This window comes from Chaetodon trifascialis, chromosome 9 (genome assembly GCF_039877785.1).
Source record: "Chaetodon trifascialis isolate fChaTrf1 chromosome 9, fChaTrf1.hap1, whole genome shotgun sequence".
Taxonomy (NCBI): domain Eukaryota; kingdom Metazoa; phylum Chordata; class Actinopteri; order Chaetodontiformes; family Chaetodontidae; genus Chaetodon; species Chaetodon trifascialis.
In genome coordinates this window covers 19,846,446-19,871,414 of record NC_092064.1, presented here as the reverse complement: position 1 = coordinate 19,871,414, position 24,969 = coordinate 19,846,446, and the positions used below count along the sequence as shown (strand labels likewise).

At 44.5% G+C, this 24,969-nt stretch overlaps 1 protein-coding gene across 3 annotated transcripts in view; it reads right to left on the bottom strand.

The window, feature by feature from the left end:
• The window catches only part of cux1b (cut-like homeobox 1b), a 60,909-nt gene that overhangs the window by 5,194 nt on the left and 30,746 nt on the right, over positions 1 to 24,969 (bottom strand). Inside the window, exons 6-23 of one of the 3 annotated variants that reach the window (XM_070971304.1) lie at positions 23,932 to 24,055; positions 21,314 to 21,390; positions 20,781 to 20,847; positions 16,217 to 16,265; positions 14,397 to 14,501; positions 13,736 to 13,924; positions 13,410 to 13,468; positions 12,990 to 13,032; positions 12,719 to 12,815; positions 10,560 to 11,360; positions 9,741 to 9,824; positions 9,150 to 9,251; positions 8,488 to 9,032; positions 8,223 to 8,364; positions 7,288 to 7,575; positions 6,963 to 7,151; positions 5,084 to 5,348; positions 44 to 4,844 (exon numbers count right to left, since the gene is read on the bottom strand). In XM_070971304.1, coding sequence (XP_070827405.1) covers positions 4,340 to 4,844; positions 5,084 to 5,348; positions 6,963 to 7,151; positions 7,288 to 7,575; positions 8,223 to 8,364; positions 8,488 to 9,032; positions 9,150 to 9,251; positions 9,741 to 9,824; positions 10,560 to 11,360; positions 12,719 to 12,815; positions 12,990 to 13,032; positions 13,410 to 13,468; positions 13,736 to 13,924; positions 14,397 to 14,501; positions 16,217 to 16,265; positions 20,781 to 20,847; positions 21,314 to 21,390; positions 23,932 to 24,055 — 3,731 coding nt within the window. In that variant the 3' untranslated portion in view covers positions 44 to 4,339. Of the gene's footprint in view, positions 1 to 43; positions 4,845 to 5,083; positions 5,349 to 6,962; positions 7,152 to 7,287; positions 7,576 to 8,222; positions 8,365 to 8,487; positions 9,033 to 9,149; positions 9,252 to 9,740; positions 9,825 to 10,559; positions 11,361 to 12,718; positions 12,816 to 12,989; positions 13,033 to 13,409; positions 13,469 to 13,735; positions 13,925 to 14,396; positions 14,502 to 16,216; positions 16,266 to 20,780; positions 20,848 to 21,313; positions 21,391 to 23,931; positions 24,056 to 24,969 lie in introns of those variants that run through there. The other 2 variants (XM_070971305.1, XM_070971306.1) reach the window with 2 other exon arrangements.

The window sequence follows — 24,969 nt, the reverse complement described above, 5'->3', positions numbered from 1 at the left end:
ACATCTGAGGTTTTTCTTTCTTTTTCTTTTTTTCTTTTTTTTTCCTGAATATGGTGACCAGTGCTGCTGTTCGGGCTTCCATTACAACTAATATGTCAAATGAATAACCACTACTTCAACAGATCATACAGTAAAGCTTTACAACTTCAGAAAACATGATATGATATACAGCATCTGTTACACCTTTACAATGTTATTCAACAGTGTATAGAATCATCTGATTTAAATTTGTAGAAAAATATCTGTGGATCATGGAAAAGTCCTGAATCGTCCCTTCTCTCCTCCTGCCTTCAAACAAAAGCATACTGTGACAATAGTGAATCAATAGCTACTTGATCGACCGTATTTACACGTCTCTTTTCCAAATAACCATTAGAATTGGCACACGTCATTATCAATACCTGTAGTGCCATTATCAATGTCACAGCAAACCTGACACAAACAGAAAAATACAAAATGCCCTATGAATAAATTCAGTGTTATTACAGTGTACGCTGTTTCTGCATGCTTCCTCCTTCATTCAATGCTCTGGCCTTTCGCTGCTAGTTAGGTTATGTACAACGTAAGAAATGCATTGTGGGAAAACAACCGTCTGAAATGAGACCCGGACGGAAAAGCGTCCGCAGGTCAGTCAAAAGAATACACAAGCTTGCTTTCTCTTCGCTTTTTCACTGCACTCCAGCGATTATATACAACCCTCCCCAGAGAGCAGAGATAAAGTCGACTTTAAAGTACCAACATGAAGTGGATGAGAAATAAATTTGGATCAGGATGCGGGATATATTATGGACAAATCAGGTGAAGTCGTCTACATCTAATGACATCACTAGTTTGGTGCCCTGCTTGGCAGTTAAAGGCACAAATCTGATGATCTCACATGGTTTAGGCGAGTTGATGGATCTGGCTATAAAATGGCAAATGGGTTAAGTGCTTATACTTTACAGTAGCTATTCATCACCATAAAACATACTGTGGTTGTCCAGTCCAAGCAGTCCAACAGAAGGCAATAAGCCCCCAGTATTCTGCAGAAGACAGATGTTTCACATCCGCCGTCCACAGGAAGAGCCAATGTTTGTGGAATTTTACAATTATTAGATACACTAGAAAATCCAATTTTAGCTAATGCATCTTAATGCAGTGCAATGAGGGTATCAGTATCTTTTGACATGCTGCCAATGTATCTGGATGTGCATTCAGGGGAAGGGGAGGCTTAAGGATGAACTGAGGAAATTTTGGATAGAAACCAAAACAATTTACTCATAATATCTACAACTGTACAGGACAATGGCCCTTTTCTGTCACACAGTTCTCTGTAGTTTGAAATGGGGGGCTGCTGCATATGAACACAGTTTGTGATGTATAAAACATGGGTACAGCTATCTTATGTTTTAATTTTAGTGTTAGGATGCAGATACGGAGTCTGTGCTTGGTTCACAACCACTTTTTTTTTTTCTTTTAAAAAAAAGGCATACATTTCCCAGGATCCCGGGATCGTACTCTGTTGTAGTGTTTACAGACCCTGTCCAAGGTAAGACCCTATTAAGTGCTTTGTTACGGACTGCAATATAAATTCTGCATAATCATAGGCTGGCTATCTGTTCAATCTGACGTAGCACACCTGCTAGCTGGTACACTTCTCTAATCTCAATTTGGCAGATATGACCTCCTTCAAGTTAACGTGTGTTCTCAAGTTTAGGTAATTTCATTTGACCTATTTGACAAAGTGTATACATTTGGACCTGTTAATTATGTTAACGTGATTAATGAGCGGGCGACCTCTATCTAAAGAAAGCTGTATGCCCTGCTGAGCGTTAGTGTTGGGCTTGCCCAAGAAACAGCCAAACAAAAAAAAAAAAGAAATCCCAAAAACATTATCGGAGAATAGAAAACAGGAAAAGAGATATGCTATCATATATTCACTGATCTTGATATGTCCTTTGTTTCTCTAGCTAGCAATTTAAGAGCATAACTGTTGTGGTAAAAGCTTTATGCTTACGGGAGCATGAACTGCAGCAAACACATTTTCAAAGCTATTGAAATGACACTAAACTTTAGGATTCATGAATATACAAACAAATGAGAACTAGTACATCTTTGTAAATATTAACCAATACTGCCGGCAGTCTATACGTCTAATAAAAATGTTACTTGCCCTCAGGAACAGTATAATCCCTTAAAAAATAGACAACTCAAATGATAAGACATTAAATGAAAAATACAGCACCTATAAATAAGCAGAATAAAAACCAAACTATAAATGCAAAATAGCAATAAAACCAAGCTACAGTAAATCATAGTATTACACTACTTTGTGAGAAGATTAATGTAATGGTAATGCATCAAACAGCTTAAAGAAGGGTGTCAGTTGTGCACTAGTAGTGTGTGCAAGTAGATACGAAATATGACCCAACTCATTGGAAACACTGAACACTCCTCAGTCGCACACACTTGTGCACACGCATGTATTGACAGGCGTGTGTGTACATGCACCCGCGCACACACACACACATACACACAAAGGGGAGGCAGTAGGCTGACAGGCACTGAGGGCTTGTGTGGGACAGGGAGGAGGTGATATGCCTTATAATTTGTAGTGTATACAGTAGAATTCAATGCAAAAGACTTACATCCCTGGATACAGGATAGACAAGAGGAGAGTGGTAACTACTCATACCAGGGTTGGGGTGAATTCACTTTGACGGCAATCTACAGAAAGTACAGATTAATAAAGTACTGTACATTGCAATTTATTCGCTACAACCCATTTTTTCAGTCAGAAACGTCATCATCGATAATCTGCTTCTTAAATTGAATTCTGAGTGAATTGACCTCGACCCTGACTTACATGCAGGCAAATACAAATGCACACGAGATACACACACGCACAGACAAAAATAAAACACACACACACGCGCGCTCACACACACTCTTCCTGATTTGGCCTATAAAAAGATGTGTGTTTGTGAGCAGAGAAAATTTGTCAGTGGTGCAGACACACACACACACACACCCAGCAGGTCCAGTGCTGGGTAAAGCTGTGACGTGCACAACCTAAAACAACGAGAGACACGTAAAGTATCACCATGTCAGACAGCTACAGTACTACGTGGATTCATTGTATCGTATTTCAACAACGCAACATTATTCCATTCTAATTTGTTTTATTTTTTTTAAAAACAGTAACTTGTTATTCTCTTATTTTCTGTTCTTATTTTGTACTAATTAAAAATGCTTCCTAAAATTCCCTATTTTGTACTCTTTAGAGTCAATAGACTGTGCAATCTCTTATTGGCAACCAAATTGCAATATCAAAAAAAGAGATCATCCTTCATCCGTAAAAGAAGGGTTTAAGGAGGCAAAAAGAGGGTTCCTTCCTTCCTTCCTCTTCAGATGAGTGCGTGTGTTTGTGAGGAATTAAGAGATCCTTCTGGCCATCACATGGCTGTCAGCAGGATAGGATATGGGGACACAAAAGGTCAAAGTTCATCTTTCTTACATCAGTAACCATGGCAGCTCAGCCGGCAGGCCATCCACTACCCTCTTAAGAGTGTAGGAGTGAGATAAAAAAGAAAACATGCTGCCATTGAGAACACACACACACACACACCATTTTTGGGTGTGTATATACACACACGCACACACACACATGCATACTGACACAACCCCTAACATACAAACACACACATACACGCACACACGCAGTGAGTGAAAAAGGCAAAGGGTTTGTAACAGTCACTCTACAGTGTGAAAAATGAGGCGTCTCACTGAGTGAGGGGAGGTTTGTGGACACTTGGGAGGTGAGAAGAAGAGCGGAAAAAAAATCTCCTTTAAGAAAGTGAGAGTTCTTGTAAGAGAGTTCCTGTCTCTATCTATCATCTATCAGTGTCTATCACTGTGACAGCTGCTGTGTCAGGCCATGCCTGTGTTACTGAGTCCAGGTTTCGACCCCAGCTGTGGGTCAGACCCCAGCTCAGGACTAACCAGTCTGGTGCACCAGTGGCTGGTGATAGGGGGAGGTACAGCAGGGCCGGAGGCCAGCAGGACGGCTAAGTGCTTTTCTCAGTACAAAAACAAAACTCAGTTTAAAAAAAAAAAAAAAGGAGAGACACGCAAGTTCTCTTATTTTGTTCTTCTAAGTATTCAGTAAATCTTCTTTTTAAGGGTTTTGCCAACCACTCTTTGTTTCTTTCCTCTTTTCGGAAAGCTTCTGTGTAATAAAAATGGCTGCTGAGCTTGACTTTGGCTGTGTCCACTCTCCAACTGGAACAGAGCAGGAGGGGTCCAAGGTTAGAGGTCGTGAGGTTATGAGACAAGAGGGATGAAGGATGGTCAGGGGGAGCTAGAACTCCCACTCTGAGGGATCCTCTTTGCTGGCAGCCTTCTCCAGCCTGTGGATGATATTATTGAGATTGGCTGCTTTCTTCTTGCGCAGATTGTTGTCCCTGGGGTTTCTGGCAGGGCCAGAGGTTGGGATGTTAGTACTAGAGGCAGAGCTACTGGAGGATGCCTCTGTGAGGCCGAAGAGCCCCAGTCCACCCTGTCCACAGCTGGAGCCTGGCCCGGCTAAGCCTGAGGTGGTGCAGTCTAGCTCGGCAGGGGAGTTATTAGAGCCCCCTGCCTCAGACTCAGCCTCCATGTCGTGGTCTTTGCATCCTCTGTGATCCTCCAGGCCAATGCCCAGTCCCTGGCGTGTCTCCACTGTGCCCTCAGATTCTGTCCCATCACAGCTGTCCCCCTCTCCTGATTTGGACCCGCGGAGGGAAGGGGAGCCCCCCTCACTGCCAGGCCCTACTCCTCCAGCTGCCTGGATCTCCTCTATGAAGAGCTCTCGCCGTATACGTGACCTAATAGAGACACATGATTTTAGTCATGCTACACAAATCCTGAAATGCAATGTTGTATAATGTCGTATATGAAACATCTCTGAAAATACCGTATGAGTGTAGTGACACAATTAAAGGTTGCTTTTAATGGAAAATGAATTATTAGATTTACTTAAAGGATCTCAAATACACTTTGAAGAACAGCTTGCAATGCAAACACTAGATCACAATTCAAGTGTGTCTCTTTTCCAGACACTGACCTGTAATTATGGAACCAGTTGATGACAGTACTGGTCTTCAGGTTCAGCTGGGAGGCTAGCTCCTCAATGGTTTTTGGGGAGGGATAGGGCTTCTGCTGGTAGGCCTTTTTCAGAGCCTCCTTCTCCTCGGGGCCCAACACCACCCTGGGTTTCTTCAGATGCTGCTGTCCCGGGCTCTGGGAGCCCTGGATGTAATCTGGCCCCATTAAGCTCCCTTCCACAGAATGGCCATCACTCAAGGAGCTCAGCCGCCTCTTCATGTAAGCTGAACAGTGACACAAAAACCACAGGGGGGGAATCAGTGCCACAGAAAATCCATTTATGCACAAAGAAATATGAGGAATATCAATGATAAAATGTACAGCAGATTGGTGATCTGGTTTAGACTCTACAACTCTACAAATTTCTCTCCATACTGCAGTTAACAGAGGCTGGTATCTTTGTCAATGAGTGTCTGTAATATTCATGCAAAGTAGAGCTTGTCCAGTGCAAAGAGCTATTGTGGATTAGCTGACTGAACTACAAATGGCATCAATTAGTCAACTATTATAATTTCTGTGTTTTTAGCCAGCATAATGCACATTGTCCTGGGCTTTACTTCAGAGCTAAGCAGTCTGTGAGTAGTAAACCTTTTCAAGATGTGGGTCAGACAGTCTTGCTAATCAGAAATCGGTCACATTGGATGTTCTATGTTTGACTGATGTGTGCCATCAGGAACTGTTACCTATTGTGCATCAGATGTCGTTTGAAAAAAATAACCCTGCCATCCTCTTCAACATCCACTAGGTGGTGCTATTGTATTTCTCTGGAATCTAACAATGAACGCATCTCTTCCATTTTACAGCAAACAAGCAGAGCCATTCACTTCGGGCACCAGCAACTGAAAATGAACAGCTCATGGCAGCTTTGCATGAGGTTGACATTTTCTCAACCCCAATACACGCTGCCAGATATATTAGTGTTGCAGGGAAAAAGCCCTCGGAGCAAGGTTAGACCACTCTGAAAGTTGTATGCTGCCTCGCAGGCTTGCGCCACAAGGGTGAGAGGTCAAATACGGTTACTCTAGACTAGGTCCATGTCTTTCCTCTGGGCTCCGCTGTTGGGCAGGACTTTACCCCATTGCTATTTGGATGCATTACTTTGGGGTCAATAATCTAAAACAAAGTTGAATGGAGAGTAACCCCACCCGTCCAAGCCGCAAACACACTGGCAAGAGGTCAGTTTTGTTTTTTGCCCTTGTCTGTAGTTTGTGATATCAGGGGGTAAACTGATGCTGGATGCTTGTGCCTACTGGCAGGTTCAAATATGCATATCCCATCTCTACAGAGAGAGCTTGAAGTGGGCAATCAGGGGTCACTGTGAGGCAGTTTGGAAGGCGAGGCCTCTCGGCTTTGCCGATTCCTAAACGCATCACGCAAACACAGGAGAATAAAGAATGATGGAGTGATAGAGCAGGGGCTAACGAATGATAAAAATACGAGCTTATAGACACGGGTGATTATTATGATGATGATGATGAAGAGGAGTGCTGATGACTGTGAGTAAGCAGGCCCCCGGCAGTCCCCTAGCTGTCACATCTAATACAGTATGTGATGTCTGCAGTCCTGATTGGTACTGACATCACACCAAGATGACTGTGATCTGCACAACATGCTCTGCTGTCCTGCACAAAGGATATTGTGTGTGCAGATGTGCATGTGTAATTCAAAGGCTGCTGCTTGTGTCTTTTTTGTGAAAGTATTTATAAAGTAAATGCATGCTTAAGCAGATAACATGAAGCTTTTGTCTTTTCTCTCAGGCTTCTGTTTATTATATCTGACGGCATGCGGCTGTATGGAGTGTGCATTTGTTTCCCCATTGTTGAGCTTTGACTACACACCTTTCTTCTCCAGGCGTTTCATGTCCATGAGTTTCTCCACACTGTGTGGATCTTGGAGCCAGAGCTGCATGCGGACGAAGGGCTCTCTGCCCTTCAGGCTGAGCTTGTGCCAGGGTTTGGGCCTGGCCAGCAGGTCTGAGACAGAACCCTGAGTCAGACCCAGGATAGTCTCCCCAAACAGACGCTGGCCTGGTTAGGCGGGACACAGAGGAGGATGGTCATTTCAGACAACTGATTCAAAAGCTGAATTATTCATCAATATGGAGGGAAAGGGGGAGATAAAGAGCAACTGTGCAGCTCAGACAGCATTCCCTGTGTTTCTTACCAAGGTTATTATCAGTCAGCACCTCCTTAACCTTCTTGGTGATGGCATAAGTATCAAGCTCAGGAGACATTGCGACCATTTCCTGGATGCTGAGACCCGAATGACCAGGTACGGGCAGCGAGGTGCTGAGCTGAGACTCCCCACCTGAAGGATCCTCAGACAACGGTTTGAGACTGGAGGACTGCGAGGCAAGTGGATCCCCTGCGAGACCGTTGATCGACTCCTCAGCTGAACTGAGGGGCGATTCTGGAGCGGGGCTGCAACTGGCCGATGTCTTGGGAGTACCCTCTGTTTGAGCAGGACAGACAGGGCAAGAAAGATCACACAGGTTAGAAGACATGTTACTATGCAAGAAAACAGAGTTCCATTTCCTCTCCCTGCTGGGACTGGGAGGGACTTCAGTCATACTACATCAATTAATTTAATTCCTGTTAAACAAACAGCAAAGGTGCTTAAGTTTTCAGTTTGAAGCTTTTTTGGCTTCTTCCTCCTATTCCTTCATCTCCCTGTCTCTGTCTGTGTAGTACTGCTGTGCAGCTCAGCAGGCTGGAAGAGAGCAGTCATGAGGAGCTGTCAGTGTACATTAGCTGCTGTTTACACCCCCAGAGAGAAAGAGAGACACGCACACGCATACACACACAGAGCTGCCATCTGGCGCTGCAACACTAACTTGTCTATGACATGACAAACCAGCAGCTTGCTGGCTGACACTGCCACAGCACTGAGGATGGGGGGATGGTGGGAGGTGGAAGAGGGAGGATGGGGGTGGGGGTGGTGGTGGGATGGGTGGGTGGGGTGAGTGACAGACTGACAGTAACAACTAGCCACTAGCTCTAATCAGGCTTTCAGAGTAATGCCTTAGCCCAAGGAGCCTGGTTGTGTGAATCCACATACTCGATGTGCTGGTTGTGTGCATGTGCATGTGATCTGTCTACCTTGGTTCTGAGCCTGCTGGATGTGTGCGTTTTGCCCCTGGTCTCCATTGAGCCATGGCTGCATGCGGAGGTATGGCTCTCTGCTCCTCTGGTTCAGCTTGTTCCACGGTTTGTGTCGAGAGAGGCTGTCACTCAATATTCCCTGAAACACACAACCGGAGAATGGCTCAGACAGGCAACCACTGTAGAGTAAAAACAGAGTAATAAAGACAGCAACGGCAGAAAAAACACACACACACAAGCTTTATTTTTTGGCCCCCCTCACCTCTTTGGAGTCCTCCTGGTTGTGGTTATCCTCTGCTGTCTGGCTGGCTATGGCCCTGCGGTGGTCTGTATGCATGTTGCTCCACCACTGCTCTCTCCAGTAACCCACCCCTCCAGAACTTCCAGAGCGGGCCGACCCCTCAGAGCTCCGACCCAGCCTGAGAGCTCCGTCAGCAGACATGTCGATCCCTGAAGAAGCCCTGCCCTCTCTCTTCACACTGGAGCTGAAGTCCAGGATAGGGGATGGAGATGAGGGGGAGGACAAGAGGGAGCTGGGAGGCTTTTTGAGGGAGAGTGCCAGGGGGTTGTAAGGAGGGAGGGGGGCAGTGAGTGGTGAGCTCAGGGGGTCCCTCTGAGATAATGATACTGTGGAGGAGGAAGAGGAGGATGAAGCTTTGAGGATGGGTTCCAGTGCAGCCTGCTGGGCCTCCATCTCTCTACGAGCTTGTTCTAGGATGGAGCGGATAGCCTCGTCCGATCCGCTGCCCCCACCACCTCCGCCCCCTCCTTTCAGTCCTGCATATGAGGGTTGAGCATGGGACAAGTCTGTAGAGGGAGGATAAAACGGTTATCAAGGGAGAGATGACGACTAACACTCACAGCCACAATGTATCATCTTCACTGCTTGAGTTCTCTGAAGATGAGAAAAAAACTACGACTCACCAGCTTTCTGCACCTGCAACTCTCTTTTGGCCTGCTCCAGAATCGACTTGATAGCCTCATCTGAACCCGCCTCTGGGGTGCGGACACGGGCGGTAATGTTACCTGGAAGGAGAGGAAGAGGGAATGGGAGGAGATGAAAAACCATGTCAGATTAAAAAGCAGAGATAACCAACAATAACGGAGCCTATAAGGACATGAAGTAATTACACCATAGCACAGCACAAAGAACAACATTCCCACCACTGAGCTACAAGGCAACTACACTGGAGGGATTGTCGTAATTTCTCTGGTCCCTCTGGAGCTCACACATGCACACGTGCTACAGGGTTCATACAGTAAATGCTCCCCACAGAATAACAACTACCAATAAAATCCCGAAATACACATGCTGGCTTGTCCTTTGACGCAAGTCACTGGAACTGTGTGGTTACCTTCAAGGCACATGTATATCTTTGTGCCTGCCCGCAAATTAATAAACAGCAACTCACCCGCGCGCACACACACACACGCACCATAGATACAGTTCACCCCGACACAAACATGCCACACAGACAGAACGTGCTACAATCTCTGTGTGTGAAGGGGACAGACCTGTGTGTGAAGCTGTATTGGAGAGGGCTCTCCGCTTCGGAACATCCTGAAACACTCGGCTAAGCTGGGGCTGGCCTGAGCCCTCTGTTAAAAACAATATACCACACACTATGTTACAGCACTTGTGTGTTTCTGCTCTTTTACAGCTAGACTATATGGTGCCCTACGATGGTCTGCAAATATATGGAATGTGTGGACGCTTCCATCCAAATGCACATTACAGGACCATAAATGCATTGATCTTCACCATCTGTGGCCCCAACAGGAGTCAAACCTCTACCTCTAACAGGAATATTAAACTAGTACAAAGACAAAGTAGTGAGGGGTAAAATTTAAAATTCAATTTGATAGTACGTATTAAACAAGGGCATACTAACAACAGCCTTATTTTTAACATGGACAATGTCTAGGACCAGAGTGGTAGACTTATTTTATTGTGCCACAGAGACCACCTTCAATCAGAAATGTCCTGATGCGTTAACAAAAGCAGGCCCAGGCTAATCGAATCTACCCGTAGTTAACAGTACCCCCGCCTTCCTCCTAGTTCCCATCGATCAATATTATTGATGTGTGAAAGGTTTCTGTATTGACTGCGATAGCTAGGAGAGGCTCTTGGGATCAGTGCGTGACTGGGAACTCACTCAAAACACACAGGTGTGGCACAGGATGGGAGTTAGGAAAGAGAAAGAAAAATAAAAAGCTAGTCCATATTGACAAGCTAATCAATGGCTCTGTGCAGGGCTGTACACACACACACACACATGCAAGACACACACACACGCGCACACACACTGACACATGAAAGATACACAGACTCACCTCTCTGCCGTCCCTGGATGCTGCGCAGTGCAAGGATGTTCTGCTCATCGGCGAGGAACTGCCTCATCTTGTGGAAGGGCTCCTTCCCTCGTATGGTTAGCTTGTTCCACGGCTTTGGTCTGGCCAGGATCTCACTGACCGAACCCTGGGACAGTCCCAGCACATAGTGGCCAAACACGCGCTGACCAATGTTGTGCTTGATCAACTGCTCTTTCACCTGCCGAGCGATCTCTGCTGTGTCCATGTCCTCCCCGTCCAAAATACTTCCTGTGGTGGCGTCAGAGTGGCTGGGTGACGGGGATGGGGCACTGCCAGCGGTGCTGCTCCCGTTAACAGGAGCCATGTCTGGGCTGGCTGGAGGTGGCTGGGGGCTGCTGGCTGCCAGTGGGATGGCAGCAGACCCAGAGCCAGGGGTGGAGGTAGGGATTGAGCTGAGGGTTGGGGTGAAGGGGGTGAACAGTAAAGCCCCACTGGGGATTCCAGATGATTCCTGCAAGGCTTTGGAGTAGAAGGTCTGGAGCAGCTGCCGCTGAATCAGGGAGTTCAAAGCCATCTTACCACCCACCAGAGGAAACACAGGGGAGTAGAAGTCCTGTCCAATGCCCGTAGGAGTGAAAGGGTGCGTTTCGCTGCTGCTGGTTGTGGTGGCAGTGTTGAGGGGGTCCGTATGAGTGTGAGACAGAGGGAGCTGAGAGGAAGAAGGAAGAGAGGGAGGGGGAGGAGGGGGCGAGGAAGAGGGGTCGCTGGGCATGGTCTCCTCCTTCGGTGTGGACTCTTCTGTCCCTTTTCGCCCGGCTGACCCTACAAGAAAGGTCAAACACACCATGCATTATGGGGGAGTCAACAAAAAAGGGGTTCCAAAAAGAGAGAGAAAAAAATAATTAACAAAAGTTGAAAGTTATCTTAATCAAGTCTTTTCCAAATTAATGAACTTTTTCCTTTTTTGCAAACCCCCCCAGACAAAGTGCCCATGCATTTGTGATTTCAACCTTTCTTGTAAGCCACAGCCTGGAAGAAAAAAGGACAAACAAAACAATTGACACTGTGCCACTTAGGCAGATTAGCTTGGCCCAGGGCTCAGTCGTGCTCTCTCTCTCTTTCTCTCTCTCTCTCACTTGCAGGCAAAGTGGAAGTAACTGGACAGGGTAAAATGATGTCCTTAGATAGCCAATACACCATGTGAGTCCTCTTCCACGCTGCTGCTGCAGTTTCCTAATCACTGATAAATCCCGTTGCAGATACAGTATCACAGTCTTTAGTTCATGAAAAATACATCCGAGAAAAAAATGGTGCAATAAAACTCTTTTGAAAAACATTTTTATGGCTGAACAGAAAACAGATGCATGTCACACAAAAACAAAACAAAACAAAAAACACAGCTGTGCTGACTCTGAGTAAAAGCCTTGCTTCACGTCTTTCCTGAATAGTTAAGACTGATTAAATTTTTACATTCACCAAAACAAATAGAGAAATGAAGTATATTTTCTCAGTCTTGTAACTACTAGAATCCATCTTGATGATAAGCGCTGGGAGAAATATTATTCTAATGCATAACCATTGAGACTTACATGATTGAGTAAGACAGTAAGCTCCCCTTACTGTGAATGTTAATCAATTCAAAGCTATTCAACTATTCAAGCCTAAAGCCATGACATTTCAAACCCATAAACACTGTTGCAGAGGGCAAGAGTCCTGATGTCTTGGCGATAATATGGTGTCCTCATTTTTGTGTAATGCAACTTTGTTTCGGTTCAGGTTGACCTCCTGCTGTGGTATTCAAAGACACCAGATATCCATTTTCTTCTCTCCTTGAAGTGTGAGACTAAAGGAACATTTCTGTACCATGATAACGCATTTCTTTTGAATGTTGAGGACCCAATATTGCAAATTTGTTCCAAAAACATACATAAATGGTTTAAGTATTCTCAGAGAAAAAGAATCTACATGCATACATATAGCATGTATGCAGTACCCCGATACAATCTCTTCACAGCCTTACCTGCAGCTGAGGCCTCATCTAAGCTCCCATGAATACTGGACTCCCCCTTCTGTGGGCATTCTTTTGTCTCTGCTGGTCTGAGTGAAGGTTTCGCAAAGACACTCTAGCCAGTGTTCATGAATCCAGCCCTTCCTAGAACCTAACATTTGGGCAGACTTACCGCTGAGTTCAGTGTTGGCAATGCGCAGAGCGGCGCTCTCGGACTGAAGACTACGGTTCCTTTCCAGCAGCAGCACCTCCAGAGGTTTGGATGAGTCCTGATGGAGGGGACCAACGGAGCAGAAATTAAAGGAGACTTTTCAAAATAACTTTGCTCCAGCGTCTCCTTTCAGTTATTGATTTTTACTGATCGAGTTGGACAATTTTGTTTATCAACATTATGCGTGAGGTCCAGTGCTAAAGGCCACTTGTGTGTAAAGTGTAACTTTTACCTGCACAGAGTCAGATGTTCCAAACTCCATAGACTTGAGGATGCTGAAGAGAGGAGGAGAGAGTGTGAGAGAAAAAAAAATCAGAGAGAGAAGTTTGACACACAATGCACGCACACATGCATGCACGCACACACACACACCGTGTGGTATGCTAGCTTTTCTATTTCTGTCCCTTTGAGGGCAAAGAGAGGATAGAGGGGCAGGAGACACACCACAAAGCTACAGACACACAAGCTTCACCTTCATAATAACACTCAATTGAGTTACAAATCTTAAATGAAGACATGCATCTTGTTTAACATTGTTAAAGACATCAAACGCATGCAATCAATAGACCCGTGACAGAGAGGGAGAGACACACACACACGTGCACACATGCACAAGCACACACACACACACTCCTCTGTGCGTGCTCCTCACCTCAACTCCTTCTTCACCTCCTCATAGTCAGCTTGCTTCTGCAGTTTGTCCTCCAGTTCCTGTAGATTACAAGCACATGAAAAGACATGAAAATGAATAAAATAATAAAAGCAATCCTTGATCTGTATGTCATGTACTCATCTCAGTGACTTGACTCTAGATAACGGGAACAGAGTGACTACATGCGTTCATAGTTACAGGTGTGATAAGTATACACAACAATGTGGGAAAATGACTAAAATAGAGAAAAAGTCTTTTTAGAAATTAACAGTTAGGATATATGAAAATAACCGTAAATAAGCTGCAGCTGTGTGTTCTGTGGGTACCTTGAGAGTGGCAGTCTTGCTGCTGAGCTGCTGCTCCAGCTGTGTAATCTGGGAGCTGGTGGTCTCTCGGAGTTTGGTCAGGCTGGCCTGCAGTCTCTGGACGTCCTCCACCAGCTGGGCGGTCTCCCTTTCTTTGGCCCTGAGCTCCGCCTCCAGACTTGAGTGGGATACCACCTCGGCCGCCTGTTCCTAAAGGCCAAAGAGGATGGCAGTTTAATGTAATGAGCAAAATAAAACCTATACGAGCAATTATAAAACCACCCATAAAACGTCCTGCTTTCAGATAGATTCAATTAATCACTGCAGCAATCAGTATTTCTGTGCCAGACAGACGCTGATGTACTAATCATCGTTTCAAAAGGCCTCCCCCTTTACATCAACAATCAGGAGGTATTCATCACAAGCAGATACTTTGGTCTGGCAATCAGTCTGAAAATTAACTAAATCCCACCACTGCAGTCTGCTGAGCAGGTCCAATAAAATTGGTTAATCAATACACCAATCACCTATTGACTCCAAAGCCTGACCTTTAAGCTCAGTGATCCATAAATTGAAGCTTTAATCAGCTGATCGCCTCCAGCATAGAAAGGCCAAGCTGATCTTCAGCCTGTCAATACCTCTTTCTTTATCAGCCATCCAGTAAATCAGTGAAATGTGTTACCGTGTCAGGGTCGGCCTTGGCCGGGCTGCTGAGCTGCTGGGATTGGTTACTCAAGGACAGCCGCTCTCGGAGCGACTCCGCCTCTCTCTGAGCTGCTTCTGCTCGCTGGAAGGAGAAGAGAAAAAAGTGGAAGGAAAATCAACTAGTGCAGACTGAAACATTGTCAAACATGATCAATCTAATGGTCAATTCAGTGCTACTGTGTAATGTGCTTTTTTGGTGTGTCCGCTAGCCCCAGAGAACAGCTGAAAACCTACTGAATGTACGCAGCTAAAGAGAGCAGACTGACAAGAGAATAGTGAGACCAAGAAAGCAAAAGTTCTTCCTGTCAAAAAAAAGTGTTGGACAAGTGGTTTTCCAAAAAGGCAAGTTTTCCAATACGCCATCATCTTCTACCAGCCCACTGTGTGTCTGTGGGGGAAGGAAGCCCACCCCCTTGCAGCATAAACAAATATATACACTACAGAGTGGAGGTACAAAGAATGCAAATTAAGTGTGGAACGATGGCTGAGGGTAAATTTTTCCTTAATTGAAAATATTAAATTAGTCCTGAGAATTGAGATGATACCCGATGCCTCGTATTTATAGCCAAACTGCCGTGCTCCAGTTGGGAATCATCTGCAACGCAGGCCAACTTGCCATCATTAGGAGTTACAGGGAGCCGATTCCACAGCGCTCCTAATTGCAACCATATTGAGAGCTGTTATTGACTGGGTGGGAGCTGGACTGCTAGTCGCAAAAGAAAAATCCTGTTTTCCATTTTCTCCTTATAAAAGCGTATAAAAAGTCTGTGACTGAGCTGGAGGCCATGCTGTCATCCTCTGTAAACCTCAAATCAGAAGTGTGAATAGTGTGTGTGTGTGGCATTATAGTCGGAGCGCTAACCTTCGGGCTAATATTAACATTACATGCCTATGCTACCCCTTTGGCCACGAATCATACTCTTGGGCTAATAATGAAAGTTAACAACAATGACATTAACAGATACCACAGGAATATTTACAACACAAGAGCAGAGGGCGCGCTGGGGGGCTTATTTCAGCTGGTTTAGTAGGTGTGTAATAAACATGTAAAACAAACAGCAGCCCTCACAGTAATAAGCAAGTCATTGTTTGTTAATACAAACCACATTTCATAGATTGTGAAGAGATTAAGAATATTTGCATCTAAATGGATAATGCTGGTGATGTTCTGTATTCTATGATCTATTCTCTCACCAAATCCCATTAAAAGACCCAAAACAAACAGTGTGTTAGTCCAGCTTTCCTCACCTCTTTCAGCCACAGTGCTGTTTGTTCCTACTGAACATGTAAATCTCTCTAAAAAGGGATCAAGAATATAGATAAATTGATTTTTGGAGCTAAATAAATTCCTAAAAACAGAGGTGTACTGTCTCCTCATGGTGGCACGCTAGTGTATGCGGGATCAAAATAAACTAGCGTCCATTGTTCAATGTAATGAAGGAACGTCACCCAGCGCAACTTTGTGGCTCATCGATGTGTTTTTAATAGTTTTTGGATGACAGAGAAGCACTATAGCACAATAAGCTGCATCGAGCTTTATGAACAGAGACAATACTTGTTAGCAGAATAAATTAATTGTTGGTTTCGGTCACTTCACGACTTTTGTTGACAGGAAGACAAATATAGAACATCACCAGACTTCAGTAAATACAGTCATTTTATCTGATTGATTTCTGTCAAAGAACTCTTTGCGCTGCTCTCTCAGTATTTTAACAATAAAACTTGTGAAGCCTTGCGTGGCAAACAATTTGGACAATGCTGTGTAAAAACACACAGTCCAGATGTCGAGTGTGTTACCTGATTGGCTCTTTCCAGGTCTGTCATCACCATCTCAATCTCATCAGCCCTGAGAAAGACATTTATTGTTACAACAGAGGATGTGACAGTGCTTGAAGGGACTCACGCAATTACAGCACACAAATAAAAACAAGGAATGGATGAATGGATGATTGGCAGGAAGAAAAGTACACTCTGCACGTCACGTGTGTGCGATTGTTCAGAGAGAACACATTTAGAGAATGCCGGTGCCGTGTCCATTAAGCTACTGTCTAAATTTCACCTTAATCCATTGATTGTGAACTCCATAACCCAAACAGCTTGTATGTGTGCGTGCATACATGTATTTAAGTGTGTGTGTCTATGTGTGTGGGTGTGCACATGTAAGCCCCTAAACCCAGGCCACACTAAAACAGAGGGATTACATTAATAGAGCTCTAAGTCCTAATACAGCAGACTAATCTGCTATGAAGCTGTGTGATTGTGTCTGACTAATGGTCTGGATGGGGGCCATGGTTCACCTCTCACTTGCTAGAGGTCAGAGAGCCGGAATACATCCCCATAATACCACATATCATTGGACTTCGGAGAAATGGTTGAACAACTGTCTTCCATGAGTGACGAGAACGCCTTTCACTTTTCTACAAAAAATGACCGAGATGTGGAAGAAACTTCGGGATGACGGAAAAACAACACGGAGAGATGATGAATCTACATTTATTGTTAGACTAATTGCATTAAATTTCAGGTTATACACAATGCCTAAACAATGCCTAAACTAATTGTGTGTATGTGCGTGTGTACTCGCCCCAAAATAAATCTTGAACACATTTTACAATAAACAAATGAAATAACATCCTGACAAATCTCCCTGGTTAGAGTTCAACGCAGAAGAAGAAGAAGAAGCAGCGGGTATGCATTTTTCATTTAAGAAATCACTTACTGATGATAATACAACACACTGAACGCAAAGATGTGAGCGCCTATGTGCGCTGCTGCGTCCATTAAGACCTTTTTGATTCCAGTGCAATCTTTTGATAGTGAACCCAATAACCCACACAGCTTTTGTATTTGTGTGTCACAGTATGAGAAACAGTGTTACGTCTCACAGGCTTGAGTACTACTGATTTGAATGTGTTTAACAAAACAGACACAGTTGATATTAGGTCAACATTGTGCCACAGGCAATGCAGCAAAAAGAATCAGATGTGGGTGGGAGAGCTTTTCACTCTCCGCTTTTATTCTTTCCCTAACAGTTAAAAGGATCTAGTATGCATTTAAGCAACATAATAGTACACTACCTCACCAGCTTTTATCCTGTCTTAAGCTATAGTGTGCGGGGCCCATGTGCGCACTCAATCGCGCTGCCGTACACACAAACGTAAGGTCAGAGAGCCAACAAGCCAGAAAAGCTTGTAATGGAGAGCGTTTATGGGTAGTAATGCAACCCAAATACACCACCGCTCCTGCTCCAAATGTGATCATTTAATCAAAGTACAGATGCACAAAGTCTTCTTAAATAACCTTTGGATTTGGCTGTATTTGGGAATTATAAAGGCAAAGCTAGAGGCTGAGGGCCAAAGCAGATCACAGGGAAGGGATTTTCTGCATATCCTGATACAGTCAGTCAGTCACCGGGCAGGGCAGGAACTGTCCATGGCCAGCCGATGCATCCAGTGGAATTAATTCATCAAACACTGAACAGTAAAGGGAGGGTCCTACGGAATGACAAACCCTGATTTCAGGCCACCAAAACTTATCCACAACCTCTATACAGCAGCCACAGGGAGGAGCTATAGAGTAGATGCACAGCTGTACTTGAAATTGCATACACAAAACAACACACACTCACACACACTCTTTTGTACTATGAAAGCCAATGGGTGCACCCAGTGACATCAGTGAGTACTGTAGGACTTCTGAAACAAGCCCAGAGCCTCTAAGCCCCTACTGTACTTCCTTCATCTCAGACAGGCCTTTTCATCTCTTATCATCTTCTCTCTCTTGCTCCTAACTCAACTGACTCCTTTTCTTTTTCCACCCTCTGCCTGCCTCTATCCTTTCCCCTCAACCCGTTTCCCTTCCCATTGCCATCCACTTTTTTCCTTTCATCTTTTTCTTTCCCCCTTCCACCTCCCCTCTCTCATCTTTCGCCCTCTCTTCCTCGGCCTCTGTCCTCGGTGCCAGCAGGATATTCCCCTGATTTAGATTTTCATTTCCCTCCTCTATCACGCTCTTATCCCCTCTTCCTCGCTGTAGCCTCCAGCCCGACTTGCTTTTTGCCCTCTAGCTTTCATCACTCCATTCCTTTTCTTTCCTTGGCTTTCTCCACATTGCGTTTTCACAGCGTGTTACCTTGGGGATTTCAAGGAGGCTTAAAAAGAAGCTAGCTGCGAGTGTGTGTGTGTGTGTGTGTGTGTGTGTGTGTGTGTGTGTGTGTGTGTGTGGTTGTATGCTGTGCGCTAGTTTGTTTTTCTGTGTGCTTGAGATGGACACAAGAAAAGCCTACTGACTGTTGCTTAATTACCAGCAATTAAATGCTTTTCCCGAAATGGTATCAAGGCTTTACACACAGATAAAACTACACATACACACAAATATATATATATATATATATATATATATATATATATATATAGAAGAACACACACACACACACACACACACACACACACACACACACAGACACACGAGTGTGCACAGTATCCTGCGGGGCTGGGGATCAATATATCATTAATCTTTAACAGGGACTAAACGGGTAAAACGCGGCCAGCCAGACCCTCGCAGCGGCAACACAGAGAGGGGGCTACGCTACATCTGCAGGCCCGCCTCCCGCTGAAGCTCACACACTCTGGGCGCTGCAACATCGACCAAATTCTCAGGGAGTGTGTGCACGTCCATGTGTGCGTGTGTGTTAGTGTGTATTTTAAAAGGCAGATTACCCGAATGCAGCAAGAGGATGGGGGATTTGTCACGCAATGTCCTCCTTAGTGGAAAGTTTAGAGCAAGTGTGTGTGTGTGTGTGTGTGTGTGTGTGTGTGTGTGTGTGTGTATGTGTGAGAGTGTGTGTGCGGGCAAATCTGTGTTTGTGTGGAAAATGTGCGCGATATGTATGCCGTTTGTGTTTTGCAGTGCCAAAATGTATGCAGTCAAAGGGTTAAAAGTTGTGTTCAGCCAAACACTGGCGATTTGCTCAGCCAAGCAGTAAACGGGGGAAGGACTCCAAGGACTGGGAGGGTGCAGGGTTAGAGAGGGTTTGTGTGTGCTTTAAAGCGTTGCATTAAAATTTCAGATCACAGCACGCCACATAGTCAAGGACCCTGACTGCCTGAGGCTCACGAGTGAGTGTGTGTATTTGTATGTGTGTGTGTGCGAGCGTGTGCGTGAGGATGTGGGCCGGCATGTGTTTATTAGCTTCTGTAAGCAAATGGGGCCTACTATATGTGTCTTTTCATAATGTGTTTTCTTCTGACATAAAAGGAACAGACAAGGACAGGAAAGGGAATAAGTGTAAAGAAATGGGAGATAGTAGAGGAGAAATAAAAAAGAAAATAAATGGGGGGGGTTCTGATAGACTATGAAACCTATTGATTAGTACCATTACACTGCATGTAATATCTTCCTGTGGCCTTTCCTCTTACACTCAAAAATGCACAATGTAGGAGATAAAAGACAAAGTGTGGGAGGGAGGAAAAGGGAAAAAGGTATTGTGAGGGACAGAGAGAAGGGATCGATCTGTTTTTAACAGCCAATCAATTTAACAACTCTGTTAATGGAGAGACACATTGAGTTTGGGGCATGGTAAATTGGGTGGTGGGGAAGCCTTAAAAGCCAAGTTGATACTCTGCCGTACTTTGTGTACGGTGTGCACGCAGGATGCCCTTGACCATTTTTGGATTTATAAGAAAGAGTTCATGTTTCAAGGAAAGTGTGATCTGTTTTTGCAGCGCACCAGTTACCAATAAACCACCATGAAAGGCTTTGTTTTTCTTAGCAGAATTTTAAACTTTCTGAATGCGGTTCGGATGCTCACATAGCTCTAGTTCCTGCTACTAATCCTGAGGGAACAAAGGGTGTGAATGTCATAAAGTGCCAGTTCACAGTGTGGAGTGCCGACACGGAAAAGCTTCTGTTCTCATCCTCGCCACCACTATGAAATCAATAATGATAGATGCCTACAGCTCAAGTAATTGAAGCTACCTTATCTTACAGGTCCTGCAAGAAGCCTGAGCGGCTTTAAGTCAGAGATCTCAAAGTGACCCTCGTCAGCTTTGCCTCTCTGTCATGACCCTGATGAATCAGAAGGAGCTTAAGTCTACGCCACAAACAAAAAATCTCTATTTTGGTGCTTGCTGTGGTGGCAGAATGCATCACAATCCCTGTCAGTATTTACAGTGCGTGGGTAATGCTGGGATTTGGAGGCTGCTGAGCAGTGTGGGAGACAATCCAGCTGTTAGGGAGAAAATGGGAGTTTCCAGGGAAGGAGATGCACTAAACAGGATGATTATGTCAGGCAACAGACTATGGAAGAGCCAGAGGGGAGAAGTCACCCGTAAACACACACATAGATCAGCAAGACACGTACTTTGCTGTGGATTCCTCATCATACTTGGTCTTCAAATCAAAGAGCTCGGCCTGAGTTGTTTCAAGTGCTGTAAGAGATGGGAAAAGAGTCATTTGTGAGTTTCCCCACTACAAGTCAAATGAATGACTTGTATCCGAGTATGAAGAATATATTTTAAAAACCCTGAACACATATTTTCCCAACCAGCTCCTTACTATGAGAAGTTTTGAGTTATTTCAATGATTTCTGGATTTTGTTTTTTGCCTCTGCTTGTCTCCCTGGTTTGAAGATGAAGACAGTTGTGGAGCTATTGCTCATGTTGTCAGCCCACTGTCTATCTGATCGCATCAAACCCACCAAGCTCAGATGACAGATTACGTTTTTGAGTGTTAAACTTCACTGCAGATGCAATGAATGAAACCGTAATAAAAAAGCATTTATTGAAAGCAAGTTTCCAGAGGCTAGCACAACCGCATATTCAGTGATAAGGTTTCCATTTTCTCTGAGCTGGTTGAAACAGTGCCCAGGTCTGTAAAGAGCGAGTAGGCTGGTACCTGTCTGTAGGGACTGGGCCTTGTGTTCGGCCTCTTCCAGCCTTGAGGACATGGAGTCCTGGCTCTCCTGGAGTTTCCTACAGAGGGCGAGAAAAGGAAAAGCAAGGAGCAGAAAGTCACAGATAGAGATACTGAGTCAGTAAATCTTGGGTTCACACTTTGTGGCAACTATTCTCTATTTTCCCACCATTTCTGAAGTGTTTTCCCCACTAAAATCCTCCCAACACAACCCACTCCTCATTAAGCAGCCCTATTAGGCAGGAATGTCTGGCCACTGGGGCACATTGCACCCAGGGGGAGGAGGGGGAGGGAGGGGAGAGGGAGAGAGGGAGAGAGAGAGAGAGAGAGAGAGAGAGAGAGAGAGAGAGAGAGAGAGAGAGAGAGAGAGAGAGAGAGAGAGAGAGAGAGAGAGAGAGAGAGGAGAGGAAGGGGGGGGCAAACCACAAGGATAAAATAGATTCATTCTTAGCATATAAAAAGTTGGGCTCTGCTGAGAAATTGCCCCTGCGTGTAAAAACATCAATAATCTAGCACAAAGACAGTCTTTATGGCACTCTTTGATGCCCCCCTTCTCCGCCAATCTGTCTCTCCTGTCATCTCTATTTTTCTGCCCTCTACTTCATCCTTTCATCTCGCTCTCGCTCTCCCTCCTTCCCTCACTCCTTGCAGGATAAAATGCATCAGAGGTGCCATCCATTTACTGCCCCTCTCAGACACAGGAAGTCAGCTCTCTGCAGACAGGAAGGGGCCTATAAAACACTGACGTAAAGGAAATACAGTTGGACAATTGATCTTCTACTGTACGTCTGAAAGGGGCAGCAAGCTTTAACACAGCTTCGCGGCAAACAACATCATTGACAGGAGGGAAAGTATGAGATCTGTAATGTATGTTTAGTAAACACAAACATTGTAAAATCAACTTCAAGCAGGCTGGAGACTTTTTTAAAACGATCACTAAGAAAGAGTTTTTCTTAAGCGTGTTAGTGACTGTAATGGAGTGTGAAAACATCAGCAGCGATCGCTGGCAGTGCTTCGTGCTTGGAATTAAAGCAGAATATGATGCAACTGTAAGGAGGTGATCTAAACTACTGACACATTTTCTCGAGAAAACTGTGCAGGTAAAAGTTGCTGAACAGGGACTGAAAGCAGTAGTCGAAACTAAACTGCTAAACGATCAACCACCACAGAGGACGACATTCCTGTGTGAACAAATAAACTGATGCACCAGAGAAACTTTTCCTCTTTTTAACACTTTTCTTCTGAAAAGATATGTGTAGCCAACAGGTATCATATATCATGATATACCATTATCACTTCTGCAAGGTGGAGGGGTGGTGTATCACTTCAGACTTTACATTAGCATGACTGGAGAAGCTCTGCGAAAGGACATGTGTGAATTTAATCTGTTGCTTTGAAGTGTATTGGTCTAAAGAATTTGTCGGAGCTTAATTTCATAGTTAAGATACATTCTCAGGTTCGATACATCCATCATAGCCTTTAACTCCTGCTCATACACACTAAAAATGTGCTGTCTCTTTAAGCCCCGAGACTGCTACAGCTAATCGAATGAGTGCTCATCATTTCAGCTCTGCGCAAATGTTTATTTATGCCTTTAATTCAAAATAGGAGCACACAGTTATCCAAGATAACTGCTTTTAAGATAGACAGCTCAATTCTCTTCTGAACTTACTGTGGATTCACATGATCATTTAAACTGGCCACCATCATTTCAGTCTGGATTTAATGACTGATGTAGGAGGAGCAGTGCCCAAGTCTGCTCTTAGGTGAACCAATATGGCTACCCGCACCTTGGGCAATTAGTTTAATTATCTTTATGCTGAATGGGCTCCTTCGTGGGAAAGGACAGTATCAGAAGTGAGTCACTCAAGCCTTTGTAAGACTTAATACATCATTTCAGTAGTTGGAATTGTTTTTCATTTTCCCAAAATATCTGGCAGCAATTCTGAGCTTATTTATTACTGCCACAGGCTTCCTGTATATCTGAAAATCACACATACTTCAGAGAGACTTGAAAATGGGTTTGAAACGGAAGCGACCTATTAAATTGAAATATATTACTTTGTGTCAAAATAAAGTGGCACCCATGCACAAATTCTGCAATTATATTTATTTGGTGGGTTTCATTTAGATACGTTTTATTTTGAGACACAGTAGATGGCTGTGGCAACAATTATTCAGAATAAAATAGTTGAAATCTATCGTGGTAAAGACAGAAAATAGGAGTCTGTGGTGTTGATTCCCACCCACAAGAATGGCAAGCACCCACATGACAAAAATGCTGGCATTGTCTTTTATGTAGGTTATTTTCCATTCCTGCATCTGAAAAAGGAAGGCAGTGTCGAGGAAGCAATGAGCAACAATTTGTTGATTGCACTGATAAATACGAGAAAAAGTCCACGGACTATTAGCTAAGAAGGAATGATTAAGTCGTGAATAGCTCTGCTAAATAAAGTCAGAAATCTTAATGCTATCACTTTAAGATTAGAATCACAGCAGTTCTGCCTGAGGGCACAATGACCCTAAGGTTTAAAACGGCAAAATAATGCAGAGGTTGTTACTTGAAACACTTGCAAACACACACACGCGCAGATTTATACCTCTCCTTCTCTGCATAGTCGTTGTGTAGCTGGAGCTGCTTTTCTTGCGCCAGGTTCTCAGCTTGATTCTTCAGAGACTGCTCATACTCGCGGATCTTCTCCTTCAAGGCCTTAATGGTCACCTCTGGAGGTAAAAGCAGAATGTCGGGCGTTGAGAGAAAAGGAAGGAAGAGTTCAAATACAGGCAATTTGCAAAATTATGCAGAAAAAAAAGACTATAGTGGTTTTCCTAGATGTGATAAACAGCAGTGATGACGATACCGCTGATGGGGGGGTGTGGGTGTTGACCTTTGCTTAAGGAATAGCATTTCATATCCCGCATTCTCCTTCTGTCAGCACAGACGAAGGCCGTGGCCCCTATGGCTCCTTCCTAATCTTTACATCCACGACTGGTATAGAACATTCAGCATTCGCCAACAGTAGATATGCTGTATTCATTAGCGCTGCATTAGTGCTGAAACCCCATAACCTGCTGACGGCTGAGCTCTGTATGGGGCAGCCTGAAATAAATCTAACACATAACTAGGGTAATATATAGGCCTCAGAGTGTGTCTGTGTGTGCGCGCGCGTGTGTGTGTTTCTCAAAGAAAGATATAAGTGAGTGAGACAATGATAAAGAGCATTGCTGCTTGCTCCCTTTGACTGAGGGCTCTTAGCACTTTGTGTGCGTGTGTGTGCGTGTGATTTAAACTCCAGTCTCACCGCTCTGACACATAATCAATAGAGGAGAGTCCCCTCAGAGCCCTTTTACCCCTTAACTGCTTAACTGAACTTTAAACATTTAGGTTGCGGGGATCAATGGCCCCTGCACTCTTCGTCTGTGTGTGTATGTGTGCGTGCGTGTGCGAGTGTGCGGGCGGGTCTCTGTGTGTGTTTAACTGGAGTGGGAGTTCCACAGTGTGTTTTGGGGTTTAAATATCCCCCATCTATTGAGGCGGGAAGGAGGGATAAAGGATGAGGGAACAGGAAAATCAATGGCAGAATGGAACCCTGCCGCTATCGAGCTGTTCCAATTAACTCTCACTGAGGAAAGGGGGA